The sequence below is a fragment of the Phoenix dactylifera genome, chromosome 15 (genome assembly GCF_009389715.1).
Source record: "Phoenix dactylifera cultivar Barhee BC4 chromosome 15, palm_55x_up_171113_PBpolish2nd_filt_p, whole genome shotgun sequence".
Lineage (NCBI taxonomy): Eukaryota > Viridiplantae > Streptophyta > Magnoliopsida > Arecales > Arecaceae > Phoenix > Phoenix dactylifera.
The window spans coordinates 1,041,775-1,061,469 of record NC_052406.1 but is presented as its reverse complement, the minus strand read 5'-3'; the positions used below and the strand labels follow the sequence as shown (position 1 = coordinate 1,061,469).

At 37.7% G+C, this 19,695-nt stretch overlaps 2 protein-coding genes across 2 annotated transcripts; both read left to right on the top strand.

Moving 5' to 3' along the window:
- Nucleotides 1-493: 493 nt before the first annotated feature.
- On the top strand, nt 494-8,106 carry LOC103719796 (probable protein phosphatase 2C 78). The gene is given in 11 exon segments (XM_039134034.1): nt 494-908; nt 911-925; nt 1,005-1,025; nt 1,028-1,371; nt 1,911; nt 7,211-7,279; nt 7,282-7,311; nt 7,314-7,361; nt 7,364-7,443; nt 7,540-7,571; nt 7,573-8,106. Coding segments are annotated over 11 exon segments (1,113 nt in total). The 5' UTR covers nt 494-658; the 3' UTR covers nt 7,796-8,106.
- A 10,195-nt stretch (nt 8,107-18,301) lies between these two features.
- On the top strand, nt 18,302-19,432 carry LOC103719797 (zinc finger protein ZAT6-like). The gene has a single exon (XM_008809197.4). It carries the CDS (start codon nt 18,419-18,421, stop codon nt 19,016-19,018), a length of 600 nt encoding a protein of 199 aa, XP_008807419.3. The 5' UTR covers nt 18,302-18,418; the 3' UTR covers nt 19,019-19,432.
- The last annotated feature ends 263 nt before the right edge of the window (nt 19,433-19,695 follow it).

Sequence of the window (19,695 nt, the reverse complement as noted above, 5' to 3'; positions counted from 1 at the left end):
CTTTAGTGTACAATTAATATTTTACATTTAATCCTCGCAAATAATTGGTTTATTTTCATATATAACTATACCTATTTTTATACATTTATATCTATTGTGCATAAAATTTTCTCAATAAAAAATAAAATATAAGTTGGTAGATGGACCTCAATTTATCCTAGCTATTCTATCCAAACTTGGCCTAACATACTTTATTTCTCTTATTCCTGCGCCCCTATTTGAACTGGCATGCTTGCCTCAGCAGCAATGACTTATAAAATGACCTTTTCTGCTTCTTCTAATTTATTCTCATATATGTCCAAACAAAATAACGACCTCAAGGAATAAATTAGGAATAGATAATAAGAGGAAAGATATAACACGTACAAGAGAACAAACACGTTCCTTTTCCCTTCATTAGTGAGCTTCCAGAAATCACAACAGTAACAGTTACCGAGAATAACACGGGGAAAAGGAAAACGCGTATTCTTCGCTCTCAATTTATTTTCCTCACCCTTTCGTTCTCGTTTATACTTTATATCCTCTTTTCCCTTCGGTTCTTCTCCTTCTTAACGCGTTCTCTACGCTCTCCGCTACTTCGCTCCCTCTACAGAGTCTTATCGGCCCGGACGGCGAAGAATCCGGCGACGAAGGAGGGCAAAAAGCCTGGGAGGACGCGATGCTGCGAGCGTGCTGCCGGCCGCTGGAGCGGTGCTTCCGGTGGCCCGGCGCCGCCGGAGGCGGAGATGGGCTCCTTTGGCACATGGATCTGAAGCCCCACGCCTCCGGAGACTTCTCGATCGCCGTCGTCCAGGCCAACTCCTCCCTGGAGGACCAGGGCCAGGTCCACACCTCCGCCTCCGCCACCCTCGTTGGCGTCTTCGACGGGCACGGCGGCCCCGAGGCCTCCCGCTTCGTCAACAGCCACCTCTCCCCCACCTCCACAGTATTCCCCTTCCCCGCTCCCCTCGTAGGAGTCTCTTATTTACTCGATCTGTCGCTTTAATTCGGTCGGTTTTTGGTAGAGTTCGCGTCGGAGCAAGGGGGATCTCGGCGGAGGTGATAAGGAAGGCGTTCGACGCGACGGAGGAGGAGTTCTTGCACCTGGTGAAGCGGTCGTGGCCGTCGCGGCCGCAGATCTTGTCGGTGGGGTCGTGCTGCCTCGTTGGAGCGATCGCCGACGACGTGCTCTACGTGGCGAACCTGGGGGACTCGCGGGCGGTGCTCGGCCGGCGGGGACCCAACGGGAGGGCCGTGGTGGCTGAGCGGCTGTCGAGGGACCACAACGTCGCCGAGGAGGAGGTCAGGAAGGAGCTCGCGGACCTCCACCCGGATGACTCCCACATCGTGGTCTATAACCGAGGTGTGTGGCGGATTAAAGGGATCATTCAGGTACAGGGAATCTTTTGGATTAAATGTTCTCCTAATAACACTACTAGAACTCTAGTTATTACCTGCTTGGTTTGGTTTCTTTTTGTCGTTATGGATATAAAGTTTCAGAAGATGGTTGCGTGCAAGATTATACAAGTGGTTGAAGTTACACTGATTCCATGCACTTCAAATTAGGAAATTTTTGATTTTAGTATTTTAGATGAAATGAAAGCTATTTATTGCAAGGATTTGTGATCTAGAATATTGTCTAAATTAATAAGCTGCATGTTCATTTTTCTCACAGTTTGTTATAGGTGTTACTAGAATCGATATGCGCTCAAGAAGACCTTTCTTTACCCAAAGAATCAAAAAACAGTGGGTATGAATAGATTCTAGTTGTCAAATCTCCAAGTAGAAATTGCGTCTGAAGTTGGATAGAACACAATGTGGATCTGGAGGTTAGCGAGTGGAGGCAGTATGGGGATGGTTAGTATAGGCGGATATTGTAGTTCAAAACAAAACTAGGTGGAGAGAGCTTACTAACTATTGCTGTCTGGAAGGGTGTTCTATAGAGGGATATATAAATTTGCTTGTCGGTTAGGTTGCAGTATAAGAAGAGTTATAAAACATAGTATCTAGTTGCATGGCTAAGGAGCGAAGCCATTTCAAGACTAAGTTCATAGTCTTTCAAGGATAGTGAGTTATCGAAATGTCATTTTCTTGACCTACTGATATCAGAGAATAGGTGGAGCTGTTTGGAAATTTTCAATTTTGTGGAGATCCAAATAATTTGGTTTTTTTTCTTTTTCCCCCAATTTTAACTAGTGTTAGGCTTGATGGCCATAAATTTGATATTAAGTTCTGTAGATGGGAAGTTAAAGTACACTCTTTTTTGCAAACTATTGTTATTCATTCTCCATAGATGATGGGGTTTGTGTGGGTGGAAGAAGAAAATTTAGAATAAGACCGAGCTGCCAAGAAGTTCTAGCATTTCTTTGGAAAGTTATCTTGGGAAGAGTCCTCAGTGAAGAATGTCTTGTAAAGAGAGTGATGAAATTTGACCAATATTGCTTCATGAGTGGAGGATGAGAACATAACCTCAATCAGTTTTGCTTCATGTCCTTTGTATGGTACAATTAGCTACCTGATTTCTAACGTATCAAAGATACTCTATTGGAGATTAAACTGGACCGATCTTTAGCATTATCCTGATCCAGTATGTAATATGCTTGGAAGGAGACCATTTAATTTGTTTGTAGTGTTTGAATTTAGAGTATTTCTGGAGATTCACCGAGTCAAATTTGTCTCTTTGGATTATGGTGTATCATCTCTTGCCTTGGTGTGTCATTTAATGTTTATTCTAACATATGATTTGAATCTGCTCATCAATACCTTGGATATCTCCATGGTGGTGTCACTTGATATCCTCCAGTCAATGCCTTGAGACAATGATATATTTCCACAATCGATGACCAGATGGTTGCCACAAAGACATAGTGGACCTGCTATTACCATAGTGTGCGTAGATAGTAAAGATAAATTTTAATAATGATAGTGATGCAATAAAGATTTTGTTATAGAATGGGAGTGTTAGGGTGTTTGAAGGGATGGTTTTTTTTCATGATTCAATGTTTCCTTTTTCTCTCTGTTGTATTTGTCTACCTGGTACCTTTTTTGCACTTCAAAAAATATTATCAGCTTTTAGTTTCTTATCTTTTTTAAGATCTCCCCATTACCTTTATTCTATGTCAATACTTAAATATTGTTTGGAAAATTCCATCAAATTATTCCTCATAGTGTTCAGTACAAATTGACTTTCTCTTGAAGAAATAATCCATTGAATCTACCTGGTACTTTTTTTGCACTTGAAAAAATATTATTCAGTTTTTTTAGTTTTTATCTTTTTTAAGATCTCTTCCCCATTGGGACCTTTATTCTATGTCAATACTTAAATATTGTTGGAAAATTCCATCAAAATTATTCCTCAAAGTGTTCAGTACTAATTGACTTTCTCTTGTAGAATATAATCCATTGAAGTGATTAGCTTCAATGGTGATGACAAAAAAGCCATTGGTTGGATGGGTTAATGATTCTTAAATTCTCTTGGCAGATTTATTCTATTTTTTTCCAAAAATCTCGTTCTTCCTTTACCTCTCTGTTTTGTTCTCTAATTTCATGCTTGATATGAGCTTTAGACCATCTGTTCTTCTACCTGTAGAGATCGTTTTCTCTTTTATAAGTTCACTGGTATTTCAATCCATTGCAGAGGATTCTATCTAGGTCTATTGTAAAGCTGACCCGAGCAAGAAAATCCCGCTCAAGCTTGGCTTGATACTAAATTGGCTGTTTTAAGCTGAACTCAACCAGTATCAACCTGGCTCATCAGTGGTTCATTAAGTACTCAGTCATACGACTGTTATAATGTCACACCCCATGTTCTTTCCAGAGTAAGATATTAGCTGTGCGATTGGTTTCCCTGGTAGATGAACCAAGATATTCCCCACCATTTTTTGGGGAGAATTAATCTTAGTTATAGATCCGAATCTATTGTCAAATGCTTTTTAACCAGAAAAACAATTTTTTGTAAACAAAACCATAAGAAACATTTCATTTGATGATCTAGATCACTGGTATGCAGCATGAACTAAAATGATATTTGCAGACAATAGCTTCCCTCCGTCCCACAACAGTCATATATGTATACGTTTTAATATAGTATATTATCATGTCAACCTTAATCACTGAGTGGAGCATACCCAGCTATTAATGCAGATCAGTTACTTAAACATCTATCATTGAACAAAGTATTCAGGGCCTTTATTATAAAGGAGATGATTTGGAGGCAGTTCATTTATATGTAACTCTGCACAGACCTGTATCCTTGACTCCTGATGAATTTTAGAGAATTTACTAATATTGTGGTGCGAAAGCATACACCTTTAAATGGAGAGAAAGCAAGTCTTTACTATTGGGCTTTCTCATTCCATTGGCATATGGACCGTACTATACAGACAGCCATTTTGAAGTGCCTTAACTAAAAGGTGACTTGCAACTAATTACTGACATCAAGGATCCTCATAACCTGCTTAAATTGTGTTGCAGAAGGACTAGAGGCTTTGAAAAATGTACGTATCATAGGCATATGGTAAGGCTGCCGGTCGTAGATCAATTTTTCAAGCAAAAGTAACATGCAACAAATGATTTTGCATTTTGATGTGAAGTATTTGATAAAGATTTGGTTCTGTTTTGAATAACCATACTACTAATGTACCATGTGTGTTTGATTGTAAACTATGCTTTTACCTGATAGAGGTATGTAATATGCCTGGAAGGAAAGAGTTTTGTCTTTTTTGCGTTTCTAATCCAAAAGCTAATTTCCTTTACAATAGTTATTAAGGCTGGACTGAAGACCGACCCAGCCAAGGGGCCAGGTGACTAGGTCGTTGGTCCAACACCAAGTCAATTGACTGAACCGGTTATAATTAATAAATAATTAAAAAATAGTTATTTTTTAAAAAATATTTTAAATAGACATAATATAATAAATTATGTATAATTATTGTAACTTTTTTGCTTTAAATACTACCATTTAAAACATGTGACCTAAATCTACATTACTCTCTAATTGTGACATAAATAGAAAAAATTCATGATTCATCTAATTTAAAATGATATAAGTAAAGTTATACATAATGTAGGAAAATATGTAAACATTATTGATTTTTTTTAATTTCTAAATAGTAAAGTCTAAAAGATCCAGATACATAAAATGAAGTATATGCTTTTTCTTTAATTTTGCATGAAGAGAAAAAAGGAATAGATTTTTTTTCTTTTTATGAAAGAACTAATTATTAAAATATTGAGCAAATAATACCTTTTGAAAAATATAGATATAAATTCTATCTCTTAACAAATTATAAGAACTTAATTATTGTCTTGCTGTTTGAAAGGTTTCTTACCAAATCCTTGATCAAGGTTTGAATCCCTACTCAACCACAATTTCTGATTAAGGTGGAAAATAAGCCGTTTCCCTCACTTTTGCCCCGCCTAGTTCGCTGGGTTTTTCTCGAAACCTGCCAGGTCAGCAGTTCTCGGCCGGTCCAAATGCAATTCTAGTCTTGTGTGAAAACCGGACTGTCCAAGGGTCTGGTTCACCAGTTTTCTGGTCTGAACGGCCAGTTTGGTTTGGTTTTTATAACTATGTCCATGGACAATTTTCTTTCATTTCTGACATTAAGTAGTTATCTGGTCATTGTCTTCCTTTTCCAGTTTTTGTATGGTTCCAAAGTCATGTCTATTTGTGAGGCTAGGTCAGACTGATGTAGTTATGTCTATGCTGATCTATATGACAAGGAGGGCATTTGTCTAAGCGCAGCTTGGCAATCTCTCTTTTCTCTTCTGAGAATCCAGTGCCAGATTCCTATCAATATGCCTCAACTTTATGCCATTTTAAAAGCAATATCTGCATCAAGATTCTCTAACTTTAGCCATAGCTAAAGCAATATTCTCTCTGTTGGATAACGATCTTGCTTTAGCACTTTGACTTCCATATGATGCACTGTTCTGTTCAGATTTATCATTGTTGAAACTGGAATTCTTTCCCAAAAGCATATGTAATATGCTTTCAAGATTATATATTTGTGTAGTTTATAAAGAATATTGTACAAGTTGTAGCAAGCAATGCACATCTTATGGTATCTATTTTCATAAATTATCTATTTCAGTTTTCGACCAAATGTCATCAATGGATGCTTGTACTTTGCCATGGCCATTTTATGGTTCAAACTGCTTCATATATTCCATTCATATTTACTATCAGGAACATCTTTATGCATGCACCTTGTGGAGCAAAGTATCATGTGCATGTGACTTGCTGAAAGGTGTACCTGCTGTTTGTCCTTGAGACATGCTATGATTTAAAGACGAGTGAACCTGTACCACATGACATAAAATACCACACATCTTTAAAGATTCAAATATCTATTTTGCATTCGCATGAACACATGTGCAGGTTATAACTTAATGGTCTTCTTTCAACATATCATGGTATGCCGTACCGGTCCAAATCGGCGGTATGGAGCGTACTGTACCATACCAGTTCGGTTTGGTACTCGGTATGGGTAGTATACCAATACTCTGTACGCCAAAAAAAATTTTGTACCATACCGTACCGACAATGTGCTAGTGTGACATCGATACAGGGTCCGGTACCGAGACGGCAAACCTCGGTTAAAATTACATCTTCCCCACATACTTTTGTGTTTTTAGGATTATTTGAGATGTTGTTATTTGAGTTTTTCAATAAGTGCATAATAAAATAGTTGGGCACTTTGTCTAAATAAAACTTAAAGGTACTGAGTTTACAGACATTTAATTAATCCATCTGTCACCTGGTTCTCATGCATGAAGTTGTTCAGCAAGCATCTGTTAAATAAGTAACTCAGTTGGGTAAGAGAACAAAAATCTCTTGTAAGCATAAAATTGTCTGGAATTTTAATTGTTCAGTAGTCTTTCTAGTATATCCATCCTTAATGTGGCCGATTTCTTTAACATACCACATGCTTTCAAAAGCTTGAAGTACAAGCTAGAAACTGAATGGGCTTAATTTGTTGCTGTGCGTATTTGACACATATTGGTCTGCCTTCTCATTGAAATAATAATCTGTTCAGAGGAGTTTATGAATATTTTGTATCCATTGCATATGGTTGCGAAAGGCTTTACCAACATAAACAATAACTGCACAATATGTTAGGATTTGTGACAGTTTAATTTTGTGGGCAATTGCTTGCACTGACTTAAAACCGAGTAGACAAATTGCTGTCAGAATGATTTGATCAAAAGCTAACATTTTTCTGGTTAGTATCAAGATCTATTGGCGATGTCTACCTGAAGAAGCCTGAGTTCTGTAGGGATCCATTATTCCAGCAATTCTTTGTCCTATTCCTCTGAAACGACCTGTCATACCGCGGAGCCTTCAATTAGGATGCTTAAGCTGGGACCGCAAGACTTATTTTGATATTTGCATCAGATGGCCTCTGGGAGCAGTTGAGTGATGAAGCTGCTGTTGATATAGTCTTCAAGAACCCCAGATCAGTTAGTTTCTTCCCCATCCCTATTCAATTTGTTCTCGAAACATCTTTTTTAATTATTCCATTTCTTTATCAACTTAAATCTTTGGATATTTTGCAGGGTATAGCAAAGCGATTAGGAGAGCGGCCCTTGACGAGCTGCAAAAAAAAGGGAAATGCGGTATGATGACATTAGAAAAATAGAGAAGGGATCAAGGCGCCACATCCATGATGACATTACTGTCATAGTGATCTATCTTGATCACTGCCGAGGGGCATCCAGATCTGATGGAAGCATTGTTGACTGCACAAATGCGCCGGTCGATATTTTCTCCCTAAATGCTGAATTGGTGGAATCTGACCCATCCGCTTACTGAAAGCTATGAGAAGGTAATTCGGCCAAGAGTAGATATGCTGACTATGCTGTGAATAAAAGTTGATTATATGACAAACCTACATAGGTATATCAAATTGAGTTATTACCATGTATGGCTTCTGCAAAGCTTCCCATTAAAAAAAAACATAGCATAATTGAGTTGTTTTTTTTTTAAAAAAAAGAGTTATGAAGGAATGGTGTAAATAGTGGAAGTGCCAGAGAGTAGTTGATATGTCAAGGTTGGCATATATTATTTCTTTAAAACACTTTTGTCATTGGCTTCCACCATGTATGAGTTGTTTGCTCTGTTCATGGCTTGGGTGGTGTCCTCAATGCGTATGACTCCAGTGGTGCGGTGAGATATGCAAATCCTTTTACCAGGTTTTTAGAATCCTGTTCTTTAATATCAAGTTTTGTGGTGAATTATTAATTGAATCCAAAAAGAAAAGAAGAAAGCTGAATGAGCAAGCTTTAACACAGTATGTTAAAAAAATATTTTTTTAAATTTATTTTTTGGGACAAAAATACAGGATAATCTACGTGGCGAGGTTTGCTCTCCAGGGTGTCCGACAAGCTGTATGCCTTCTTGGGAATGACTGAGGTTTTTTTGGAAGACAATGGCTAAAAAAAGGGGCTCTTCCTCTGTAATTTAAGACGAAGGGAAACTCTGGCTCGAGAGTCTGAACTCCACCGCTTAAAAAGATCCTTTTCACAGACACCGAAGCAATTCTTATTTCCAAAAGAAAAGCCGAGACATGTCCCACCTCAGTTCGGCTTCCACAGGACACGAGAGTGGTTCTCACCTCAATGATATCCTTTGGCGCTACTATTCTATTTTCTATTTTGTATGTTTTGTAAATTTCGGATTGCTTTTCTATGGACACCTTGCTGTAAATGAGGACCGATGGATTACATTTTTTTAATTAAAAGAAATCAAGTTGTCATGAATCTAAGAACTGTTAAATTTGAGAAAAATCCATAAACCTGAGAAGTATTAAATTTGAGAGATTGGGTGGGTTTCTATTCTTCTCTAGGTTGCGAGACTACATGTACTTGCAATTGAGCTATAATATCCAACCCAACTAATAAGGATTGTACCAAGTCCACCTGACCGACTCAGATGTAAGAGTTGGAGTAGGAGATCGAAGAAAGATAGAGCCTTGTTCAACTTGAAATAGAACAAGAAAAAAAAAGATAGAGCTTTACTCTACTTGAAGTATGACAGAGAAAAAAAAAAAAATAGAGCCTATTAACTTAGATAGAAGATAGACTCATTTGGTTCTTTCTTCTTCTCCTCCTGACTTTCAACGGGCTTGGCTCACGGTGCTCACCGGAAATTTCAGTTGAGGGCCTGTCAGAATCTTAAGTTCTGAGAGCAATTTTTGAAATTATTTGAATATGTAGATTGGTTTCACTCACAAATTAAATAATGATCTATCCTTTCTAGATTTTTTATTTATATAATATTATTTTTACATTAAAAATTATTAATCGATTTATATATGTTTATGAATTTTATGAGATTGTGTTTTGAATGAAAAATAGGTATGTAATTCGGAGTAATATTTTTCAGACTATTATTATATTGTTTACTGACTTACATCGTATATGCATATTTTGATTGAATTATGATATATATGTTATTTTGTAAAAAAAACTTTAATATATATTAGATTTAAATTCTCAACCTGACTATGTTCCGAATTCTATCAATTGGGCATTATGCATTAGTACTTTGATTATTATTGAGCTCATAGATTCTATTTTTAGCCCCACCACAGGATATAAGTGCGGTATTCTGATCTACTCCATAGGGTATAAGTGCGTATTCTAGCCTACTCTACAAGGTATAAGTACAACTTTGTTTCTTATCTAGCCATAGGGTATAAGTGGGGCCATAGTAAAAAGGTTGTTGAGTTGAATGTAATTTGTTATGAATCGAAATTATGTTTATGTATATGAATATTTGAAAGATATTGGTTTTACTACTTGAAATGAAATTGATTATATCTTTATACCGATTCATTATAATTTATATTTATAATCTATATTATTACATGAATTATTTAGTTACGGTGTTCATTACTTACTAGGCTATCTAGCTCATTGTACAATTTCTTACTATTTTTACAGATCAGAAGAATTAGCTTGACTCGAAAATTTATCATGGAAGAGCGATTAGAGATAAAATTTTGACATTTTTATTTAGACTAGATTTTATTTTAGAGTTGATGCAATATTTTGGAACATCATTAGTTTGTAAGACTTTTAATTTTATTATTTAAATTAATTTTTGAATATTAATTATTTAAATTTATTCTACTGCTGGGTATAATATCACATTGAATGCCTTGTATGCTTGTGGAGAGAGTTTTTTATGAGTATACGATAGTTGCTGCAATCTCCCGGCTCGCGATCTTGAGTCGAAGGCGTGACATGAGCAGACTTCAAGGTGCATTGGATGCTTGAGAGTGAGCGAGTTTTAACTTATAGCCGAAAAACTCGGGTTGGGTTAGGAGGAATCATGAAAAAGATAAATTATATTTTATATTTCCAATATTATATTTTCATCTTATTTAAATTTATTCAGCAAAATAATCAGCTCATAATTACCTCAGCTTGCCCACAATCTATCCCTATATATGTGTCCCCATTTTTGGCGCACCATTCACTAGGATGGTGTTTAGATATCTACAAAGCTTTTTACTCGAGGGTTGCATGAGAGTGGAGCTACCTAAATTTGGAGTCAGAAATCCAAGGATTGCAATTATAGAGTTTACCTGTTTTATTTGTTCATGTAACTGGCAGTATCCTATCATCCTGAAATGGAATGGTGAGACTCTCTCAACCCGCCGCCATTCAATCATCTGCATGAAGATAACACTCTTTGCCACTGACTCCATTGAAAATCATAATGGGCAATGGTCAGATCCTGATCTTGTAAGATGCTGAACCAAAATCTAAAGATACATGAGTCAGCCATCATCATATGGCCACTGCTCTGTCTGTCCAGTCCTTCCCAAATTCTGCCAACCCCATCTTATTATTATACCACATAAATCTAGTGCCTATAAATCCCAGATCAATGAAAGCTCTCAAAGAAATTCCTTGAATTCTCTGTTTCTCCCCAAGTTTCATGAAAAGGGGCACCACCTCTTTTCTTATCTGATGATATGATGCAATTGAAGTCCCCAAGCAACAATAATAGAAAAGTTCAAAATCCAGAACTCTTTTCAATTCATCCGACGAAACACGCTTTCCAGACCATTGGTACTTCCAGACACCCAACAAGGATCCAAGATCCTCAATGAATCAGCCGGATGCAAAAATCATATTTATATCTATTTTAAATGGATACGGATGCAAACCAAATATCGAAACTATAGGATATAAATACACAATATAAATTAGATTAATTAAACTTTATGACTTACAAAATCAAGAGATATTATTAATTTAGATGATAAATCAAGTAATCAGCATATTAATGTGGTTATTCATTTTTCTTAAAAGTTCATAAGTAACATATAAAATTAAATAAGATTACAAATGGAGTCAGATATTCGAATACGAATCGAATAGTTATCTATCTATCGATATATATATATATATATATATATATATATATATATATATATATATATATATATATATATATATATATATATATATATATATATATATTGACGGATATGATATGGATACGGATATTAGTCGATGCTGAAATTTTTATCATATTTTTGAATAAATTCAGATACAAAAACAGATCCGAACGAATGTTATCCGATTCACTTCCACCCTTAGTTGGGGTCCCTTTAAAGGGCCATAGATAAAATGGTTAAGTCATGAAGATGCAGCCAAATGGTAGATATTCTGTTCTGCTTCGTATGCTGGATCTTACAGGTTCCAATTTGAAGATGATGTAGACCAGCTCAATTTTTTATTTTGGTCTGAACCCTTCGAATTTGGACCGATTCTTAATGGGCTCTCCCTTTTGGACATGAGAAGAGGCCCAAATGGACTGCTTTGTTAGCCCACTTCAACAATCATTTTCCCCTGCTTGATCACCACCCTTCCCGATCTTGTGTAACTAAGGCCCTATTTGGGGGAGCTTTTGGAGGGCCAAAAGCACTATTCTGGCCCTCCAAAAATACTTTTAGATAAAAAATGATGTTTGGTTAAATTTACGGAAAGCTATTTCAGTTTTGCGGGAAGCTGAAACAGCTTTTGGGGATAAGCTCTATTTGGAGCTTTCGCAAAAATGCTATTTCAGCTTTGTCGGAAAGCTGTTTTTTGGACCAAATACCCCCATTTTAAATCACACTTCTTTTCCCAAAACCCTCATCCCGCCCTCTCCTCTCTCATCCATCCTCTCCCTCTCCCTCTCTATCTTCTTCTTCCTCTCAACACCGCCTCTGTTCTTTCTTCCTCTTCTTTTTTTTTCTTTTTTTTTCACTTTTTTTTTTTTTTGTTTTGGGAGCTCGTGGCTACCCACGGTGGCAGCCACCATGCCAGCCACCACCCATGGCCAGCGACCCTCCTATATTTTAAGAAAATAAAATAATAAATAAATAAATAAGTAAAATAAGTAAATAAAATAAATAAATAAAAATAAAAATAATGAGTAAGTGGCAAATAATATGATCTAAATAAATAAATAAATAAAAATAAATATTAGTAATTATTTAACCAATTTTATCACCTAGCTAGAAATTTTGTTAGAAAGATGAAAAATTAATTTACGTTAATAATTATAATATTTTATATATTTATTATTGTTTTATACTATAAATATAATATTATATTACATTATATCATAATACATTGATATGTTATGTTAAATAATTTAATATTATATTAAATTATTATTCTATAAAATATAATGTTATAGTACTATATTATAATAATATTATATTGTATTACATTAATATTATACTATATCATATATTTATGTATTAATATATATTATATTTTATTATGCTTTGTTAATATAATACTGGTAATGTCCCTTTATGGGTCATTTTGTCACACAAAAGTATTTCTCAGTTTGTTTACCAAACAAATATTAAAGTGCCACAGCACTTTAAAAAATGTAGTTACCCCAAACAGCAAACAACTTTTTATAAACGCTCTACTTCAGACAGCTCTACTTCCAACAGCTCTACTTCCAAAAGCTCTACTACTAACAGCTCTCCCAAACAGGGCCTAATTCTGCCAATAACAGAATCCCCACAACCATCTCCTCGGCACCACGTGTTGGTGCCCCCTCTTTGGGCTGTTTTTTTTTTTTTAACTAAACTTGATGATTACGATACATCCAAAAAAGTCAAAATACAGTACTATAGCTTGGATGTCTCGGATCAAGAGGTGGCACTCGCCACACCGCCACAATCTGCTGAACCCTTTCAATGACCATAGCCAAATCTCCCTCAAGCAGCATCGCACCAGCCTACAATACATGCCGAGCATAATCTAGACGAGCACATGCCGCCCTTAAGCTCAACCCTTAGGACCGAGATGTTGAATCTGACAGCCACTAGTTACAATCACCATGGAGTTCGGGCCTCTAAGGACAAAATCAACACCTCTCCTCTTGTTACCATCTAGCACGCATTCATCGAAATTAATCTTGAGAAAACTCGGAGATGGAAGTTTTCGGGGTGAAGAACACTAGGGTTCCAAGTTTGGACCATTTGCCGGGTATTCCAGACTCGCCCTAGTTAACTCGTAATCCACGAGTCTCGTTAGCCCACTACGCCAAAAAAGTAAATTTCCGACTCTTATTTGCCAATGCTTATTCCAAGCGTCGGCAAAAATTTTTCCCCCGTCAACATTTGCCGACGCTTTTTAAAAGCGTCGGCTAATGACAACGCTTAAAAGCGTCGTCAAAGTTAATATGTAATTGACGACGCTTTTTGCGTTGTTAAATAACGACGCTTTTAAACGTCGTTAAAAGCGTCATCGGAAGCCAAAAACCACCTCATTTTAGTCCCACATCGGCGAATTTGAAAAAAAAGAACTGTTTATATAGCCAAACCCAACCACTCTGCATGGATGGAATGAAGGTACCGATTGGGGAGATTGTTTATATTTCTCTTTATGTTCCATCAGCACCATGGGAATGAAGGAGAAGATGCAAACCGCCAATGGTAATTTTCTTGGCAAATGGTAATTAGCGACGCTTTAAAGCGTCGGTAAAGAGCGACGCTTTAAAGCGTCGGGAAGGAGCGACGCTTAAAAGCGTCGCTAAATTGTAATTAGCGACGCTTTTGAAAGCGTCGGAAAATGTTTTTTCCACTGTAGCATAGGCGACGCTTTACCGACGCTTTGTAAAGCTTCGGGATGGTTTCTACCGACGCTTAAAAGCGTCGCTAATAGCCAAAAAAAACGTCGCTAATGTCCAAGTTTCTTGTAGTGGTCTCTCATTTCCTCCGGGTTTCTTCCTCCGCTGAAACCTTCCTGGCCTCCTCGAGTCTGAGAAGCCAACCGAGGACCATACATGCAATTCCTTGTTTCTCCTCCTCTTTTGATTTTCTACATTGCTAGTAGAGACTCCTCCTTGAGGACTCCGCTGTTCCACCACTGCCACCTTCCCAGCTACCGTTCTATGAGGACAATCCATGGCACTATAACCCAACCGCCCACTGGCGAAGCAGCACACGAGTTTCCTTCATACGTGAAGGGTAGCCAAACTGGAGCTTCATCATCCTCAGTCTGAAGGTCTACCCCAGGGACCAGAGGCTCATTCAAATCCATCAGAAAGCATAGTTTCCTAATCTTTTGCTTTCCGTTCATTCGTCCAGCCATAATGATTTTCCGGCCATTGAAGCTATCTCAAGAATTCTCTCTCTCTCTCTCTCTCTTCCATAACTCAACAGGCAACTCATGCATGCATCCATCCTCATCCAAATAGCTGCCCTGCTGATAGGGTTTTTTGATCATATCTTCTTCAGAATGAAATTTGAAGACGAAGTGATCTCCACCCAAAGGAAAAACCTAATAAGTTTCCAACGCCCTTGAAGAGAGCTTACCGAAAAATCTAGGACCCACTCATCTTCCCACAGTTCTTCCAATGAGTGCATAACGCCATTCCTCTCTAGCTTCCTTCAGTTCTTCCTTGGAGAACTTCACAACCCTATTAAAGTTTGCTCGAAGCTTTTCCACCTCCTCATCCGCAACCAGACTTTGTCGCTGGCCGTGCCAGGCGCCTCAAATTAAGCAACCGACGCCCATATAAGGTGTGACGCTCCCCCTTTCTCCTTGGGCTGATCTGCCTCCCCACCAGTTTTGAGAAGAATACCTTCTGATCCCTGCTCATTCTCTGTCTAAGGAACTGAATCACTATGCAAAGGAGCCTTACGTCCTTCTTGTCAAGACTCGAACTGGCAGCTCTCACAGCCTCCCTCGTCGCATGAATTAGAACTTCTTACGTCTCCCTTCTAGTCTCCGACGTCACCGTCTCCCTACTGCATATTTGTTAAGTGATGGTCCGGCCCAAGTTTAACGTGTTCGCATAATTTAGAAGATCACGCTGCAACTGTATTGGCCCATAATATTTTTTTAAATAATGTAATTTTTTTTTTGTTTGCATGATCTTATTAGAATAATTTTAAAAATCACATAGTAACTTGCATCACTCACAATATTTTTCTTTATTAGCGTAATTCTATATCAGGCTATTATATATATATATATACTATATATATATATATATATATATATATATATTATATATATATATATATATATATATATATATATATATATATGGAGTTCGTACATGAATATATATAAGTACTCCTGAGATATAATAAATATAATAGAATAAAAAAATAAAATTATTTTTTTTTCTCTTGTTTTTTTCTTCTTCTACCTCTCCATCCGTTTTGAGAAGAATACCTTCTGATAAGGAACTGAATCACTATGCAAATTAAGGAGCCATACCTTTCTTGTCGAGACTCGAACTAGGAGCTCTCATAACCTCCCTCGTCGCATGAATCAGAACTTCTTACGTCTCCCTTGTCTCCAACATCATTGTCTCCCTACTGCATATTTATTAAGTGGTGGTCCGGCCCAAGTTTAACGGTGTTAGCATAATTCAGGATCACACTGCACTGTATCGACCCATAATATTTTTTTTCAATTGTGTGATCTTTTTTTTTTTTTTGTTTGCATAATCTTACTGAAGTGATTTTAGGAATCACGTAACAACTTGTATCACTCATAATATTTTTTTTTGTTAGCGTGATTCTATATCAGTCTATATTTTTTTTAATATATAGAGTCTATATACGACTATATATATAATTTCTGAGATATACCGATGTAATAGTATAGAAAAATAAAATTATTTTTTTTCTCTTTTTTTTTTTTTCTTCTACCTCTCCACCAGTTTTGAGAAGAGTACCTTCTGATCAGGATCTGAATCACCATGCAAAGGAGCCATACCCTTCTTATCAAGACTCAAACTGGGTGCTCTTACAGTCTCCCTCGTCGCCTGAATCAGAACTTCCTATGTCTCCCTTCTCGTCGCCGGCGTCACCGTCACCCTACTCCATATTTGTTACTCAAGATAATGGTGGTCCAGCCCACGTTCAATGGTATCGGACCCTTGGCCGTGGACCATCACTACATGCAATGTTGGACTTGACTATCTTTGGCAGCAACAAAGATGGAAGCTTCCACTAAACATATAGAAGTAGATACAAATCGTAGAGCAAATACAAATCGTAGAGCAAGATAGATGCCATCCAACCTAGTGAAAAAGCAATACTTAGCCACCAAAATAGTAGCCTGGTAGTAAGGAGACGATAATTCTCGAGTTGCTCAGGTTCGAAACGCGCGGGCGTCGATTAAATTAGGGGACTGGATGCCCTACGTCCGGATGGTTTGTTGGCGGTTATGCTTTTCTTCCACTTGTACCAAGATGGCGCTGGGGTGACGTACCCACATGTGAAGGCGATGAGCTCAGTGGAGTGAGCCCACGGGTCGGGCAAGGCACGCAGAACCTGCGACCTGTATGGAACATTCTTTCGTAAAAGGGAGGCCCAGTGGGGACTGCTATACAGATGGGGTGGTCCTCCCCCTGCTACTACTTCGATCACTCTCACCTTAACAACAAATAAGCCGTAGCCATCCACTTACGAGTCGTATCTTTACATATATAATCAGATAGCAGTCGCACGTGTGATTCTTTTTCCAAAAAAGAGTCCGGACCGTTTATTTCACATGAAGCACTATTAAAAGGCGGCTTCAACCTAAGAAGACCACGAGCCGAATAAGAACGAGAAGGTTCTTATGAAGAAACAAAGAGAATAAAACAATGTAAAAAATACAATGTGGTGTGATCCACAACGTCACAGTTCCGAAAAGAAATCTCCAAGTCGATCAACTCATCTACTTTGGCGCCCATTTGACTTACAGAAAAATTTTTCTATCACTAACCATATTTGGTTAATAAAAGAAATTAGCATATTTTAGAATAATTTATATTTTGAGTATTTATTTTTTTAAAAAAATATGTAAAATACCTATTATATTTCTAATAAAGAAAAAGATCTTATCTCATTCTATCTAAAGACCTCATCTCATTCTTTCTAAAAATCTTATCTCATTCTATCCCAATTCTCAGCCAGTGACTTTTTCATATTCTATATGAATTTTTTTCATAAAATGTAACATTTTTATTACCATGAAAAAATTGTTCTTTCATCTCTTCTTCGAAAACTCTAACTAGACATGAGACATTCTTTATTTTCATATTCAGTATATCTTCCCCGCACCTCTTCCTTCATGTTTAGGCCCACTAAAGATAGCTGGGGTTGAATATTTTTTTCCTTTATTTTAAACCGTGCTAGATCTCAGATTATGGATCAACAAAAAAATTATGCCTATATGTATATGTAATTCTCTTTAGTGTCAACTCTTTAGACTATTTAAACTTTTATCTGTTTCTCTAATCCAATCTAAAATCTTTTCTAGTGCGACTAGCGAGCAGAGGAGATGTGGTAAGCAATGACCAGCAACCTATTAGTGCCCCGACAAAATCTATTACAAATGTGGATTCGTAGGTTTTTCTCAAACACACCTTTTCATTCAATAAACTTAAAATATGTTTAATTTAATAAAATTAAGTAAGGCCTTGCCCTCCTCTAATCTTGTTTGACCATAAATTTTGGACGTTGCATAATTTGTGCCAGAAGATGAATGACAGTCAAATAAGAAGATCTTATAAGTTATATATAATGCATCTTGTTTGATGTCTAATTATTTTCTAGTAATGGCATCAAATGCCATACAGTATTCTATGGTGTTTTTTTTTGTTTGTTTTTTTGGTGAAGATTTGGAACAACGTACGAAGAGCTGAGCCAACTTTGAACATTTTTCCACGTTGTAGTGCTTAGCCCCCACATTTTGACCGCTAACGTCACACATGACACCCTCTTATCTTTTAAGTATATGCGAACTTTCGCCGCCCCTCGCCTTGCTCCAGAAGCCTCCTACTGCTTCTAGTCTTCATCCCACGTTGCTCCACTGACCCTTTTCTCTCCTGGAATCCTTCTATATAACGCCCAAGTCTCGCACCGCGCTCTAAAAAACAAGCGCCTTCCATAGCTTAAAACCCATGGCCCTCCAAGCTCTTCTGGATTCCACCACAGAGGCCTTGCCATGGGCGATGGGGGACCGCTCCAAGCGCCGCCGCTCCTCTGCTCTCCGGACCGAGGAAGAATATCTCGCTCTTTGTCTCCTCATGTTTGCGCGAGGCAACGACCGCCAGCAGCAACCGTTGCCTCTTCCTCCGCCGCCGAAGCCTTCTTACAAGTGCTCTGTCTGCAGCAAGGCGTTCCCTTCGTACCAGGCGCTCGGTGGGCACAAGTCCAGCCACCGGCGGCCTACCGGGCTCGAAGACGTGCGTCTCTTCTCCTCGTTCACCGGCAACGGGCCGGTGTCATCGGGTGGGTCTGGCGGCGCCTCGGAGGGTGGCAGGGCTCACCGGTGCTCTGTTTGCTTTAGGAGTTTCGCGACGGGGCAGGCGCTGGGTGGGCACAAGCGGTGCCACTACTGGGAGGGTTGTTCGAGCTCGGGTGTCGCTGTGAGAGATTTTGATCTGAACCTGCCGCCGTCGCCGGAGTTTGGGGTGGAGCGGTGGGGAGTGGGTGAGGAGGAGGAGGAGGTGCAGAGCCCTCTGACCGCCAAGAAGCCAAGGCTTTTGATTCCAGCCTAAAATTTCTTTCTTTGTTTTTTCCATCGTGGAAAGCATTGCTTTTGGGGATTGTGTTGTTGTTCTTAGCATCGTAGGGAGGAATATTTGTTCTTTTTTTTGGGGAAAGTAAGCTGATGTTTTGCTTTGTTTGGAGTATTTATTGTTCTTAGCATCATGGGAAGGAAGATTTGTTCATTTTTTGGGGGGGAAACGAAACCACCAAAGTAGTTTTGCTTTACCTCCATCTCGTTTGGATGTTGATTTTTATGATGTTAGGGTTTCACATCATCCTTGTTCAATAAATATTTTATATTTTAAGTATATAGGATAAAGGATCTTGTTCGAAAGGTATTATCAGATTCACTTGGGAAAATCATGAAGTTCCGTTTTTTCCTTAATTCATGATTTTACTAAACTTTGATAGGTTTTGTTCATCTGTTTTTCCAAAAATAATAAATATTTTTTATTTGTTGTAGATAAATTAAATAATTACAAGTATGTTTTGAATCTGGTATATGGAAATGAGTGGGGTCTAAAATCCTCATTGGATTATTTGATGGTTCAATGTAACAAGGAGCACCGTATCATGATCGAGATGTATAAACATACAGAATCACATATAATGCACAAAAGTGGGACATTAAGAAGCTATACCTTCACATATTTCTTTCGTATATTTTGATGTATGATTCAACATC

Bases quoted from the DNA above. Each gene is read 5' to 3' on its own strand.
- LOC103719797 (XM_008809197.4), top strand. From the start codon at position 18,419: ATGGCCCTCCAAGCTCTTCTGGATTCCACCACAGAGGCCTTGCCATGG.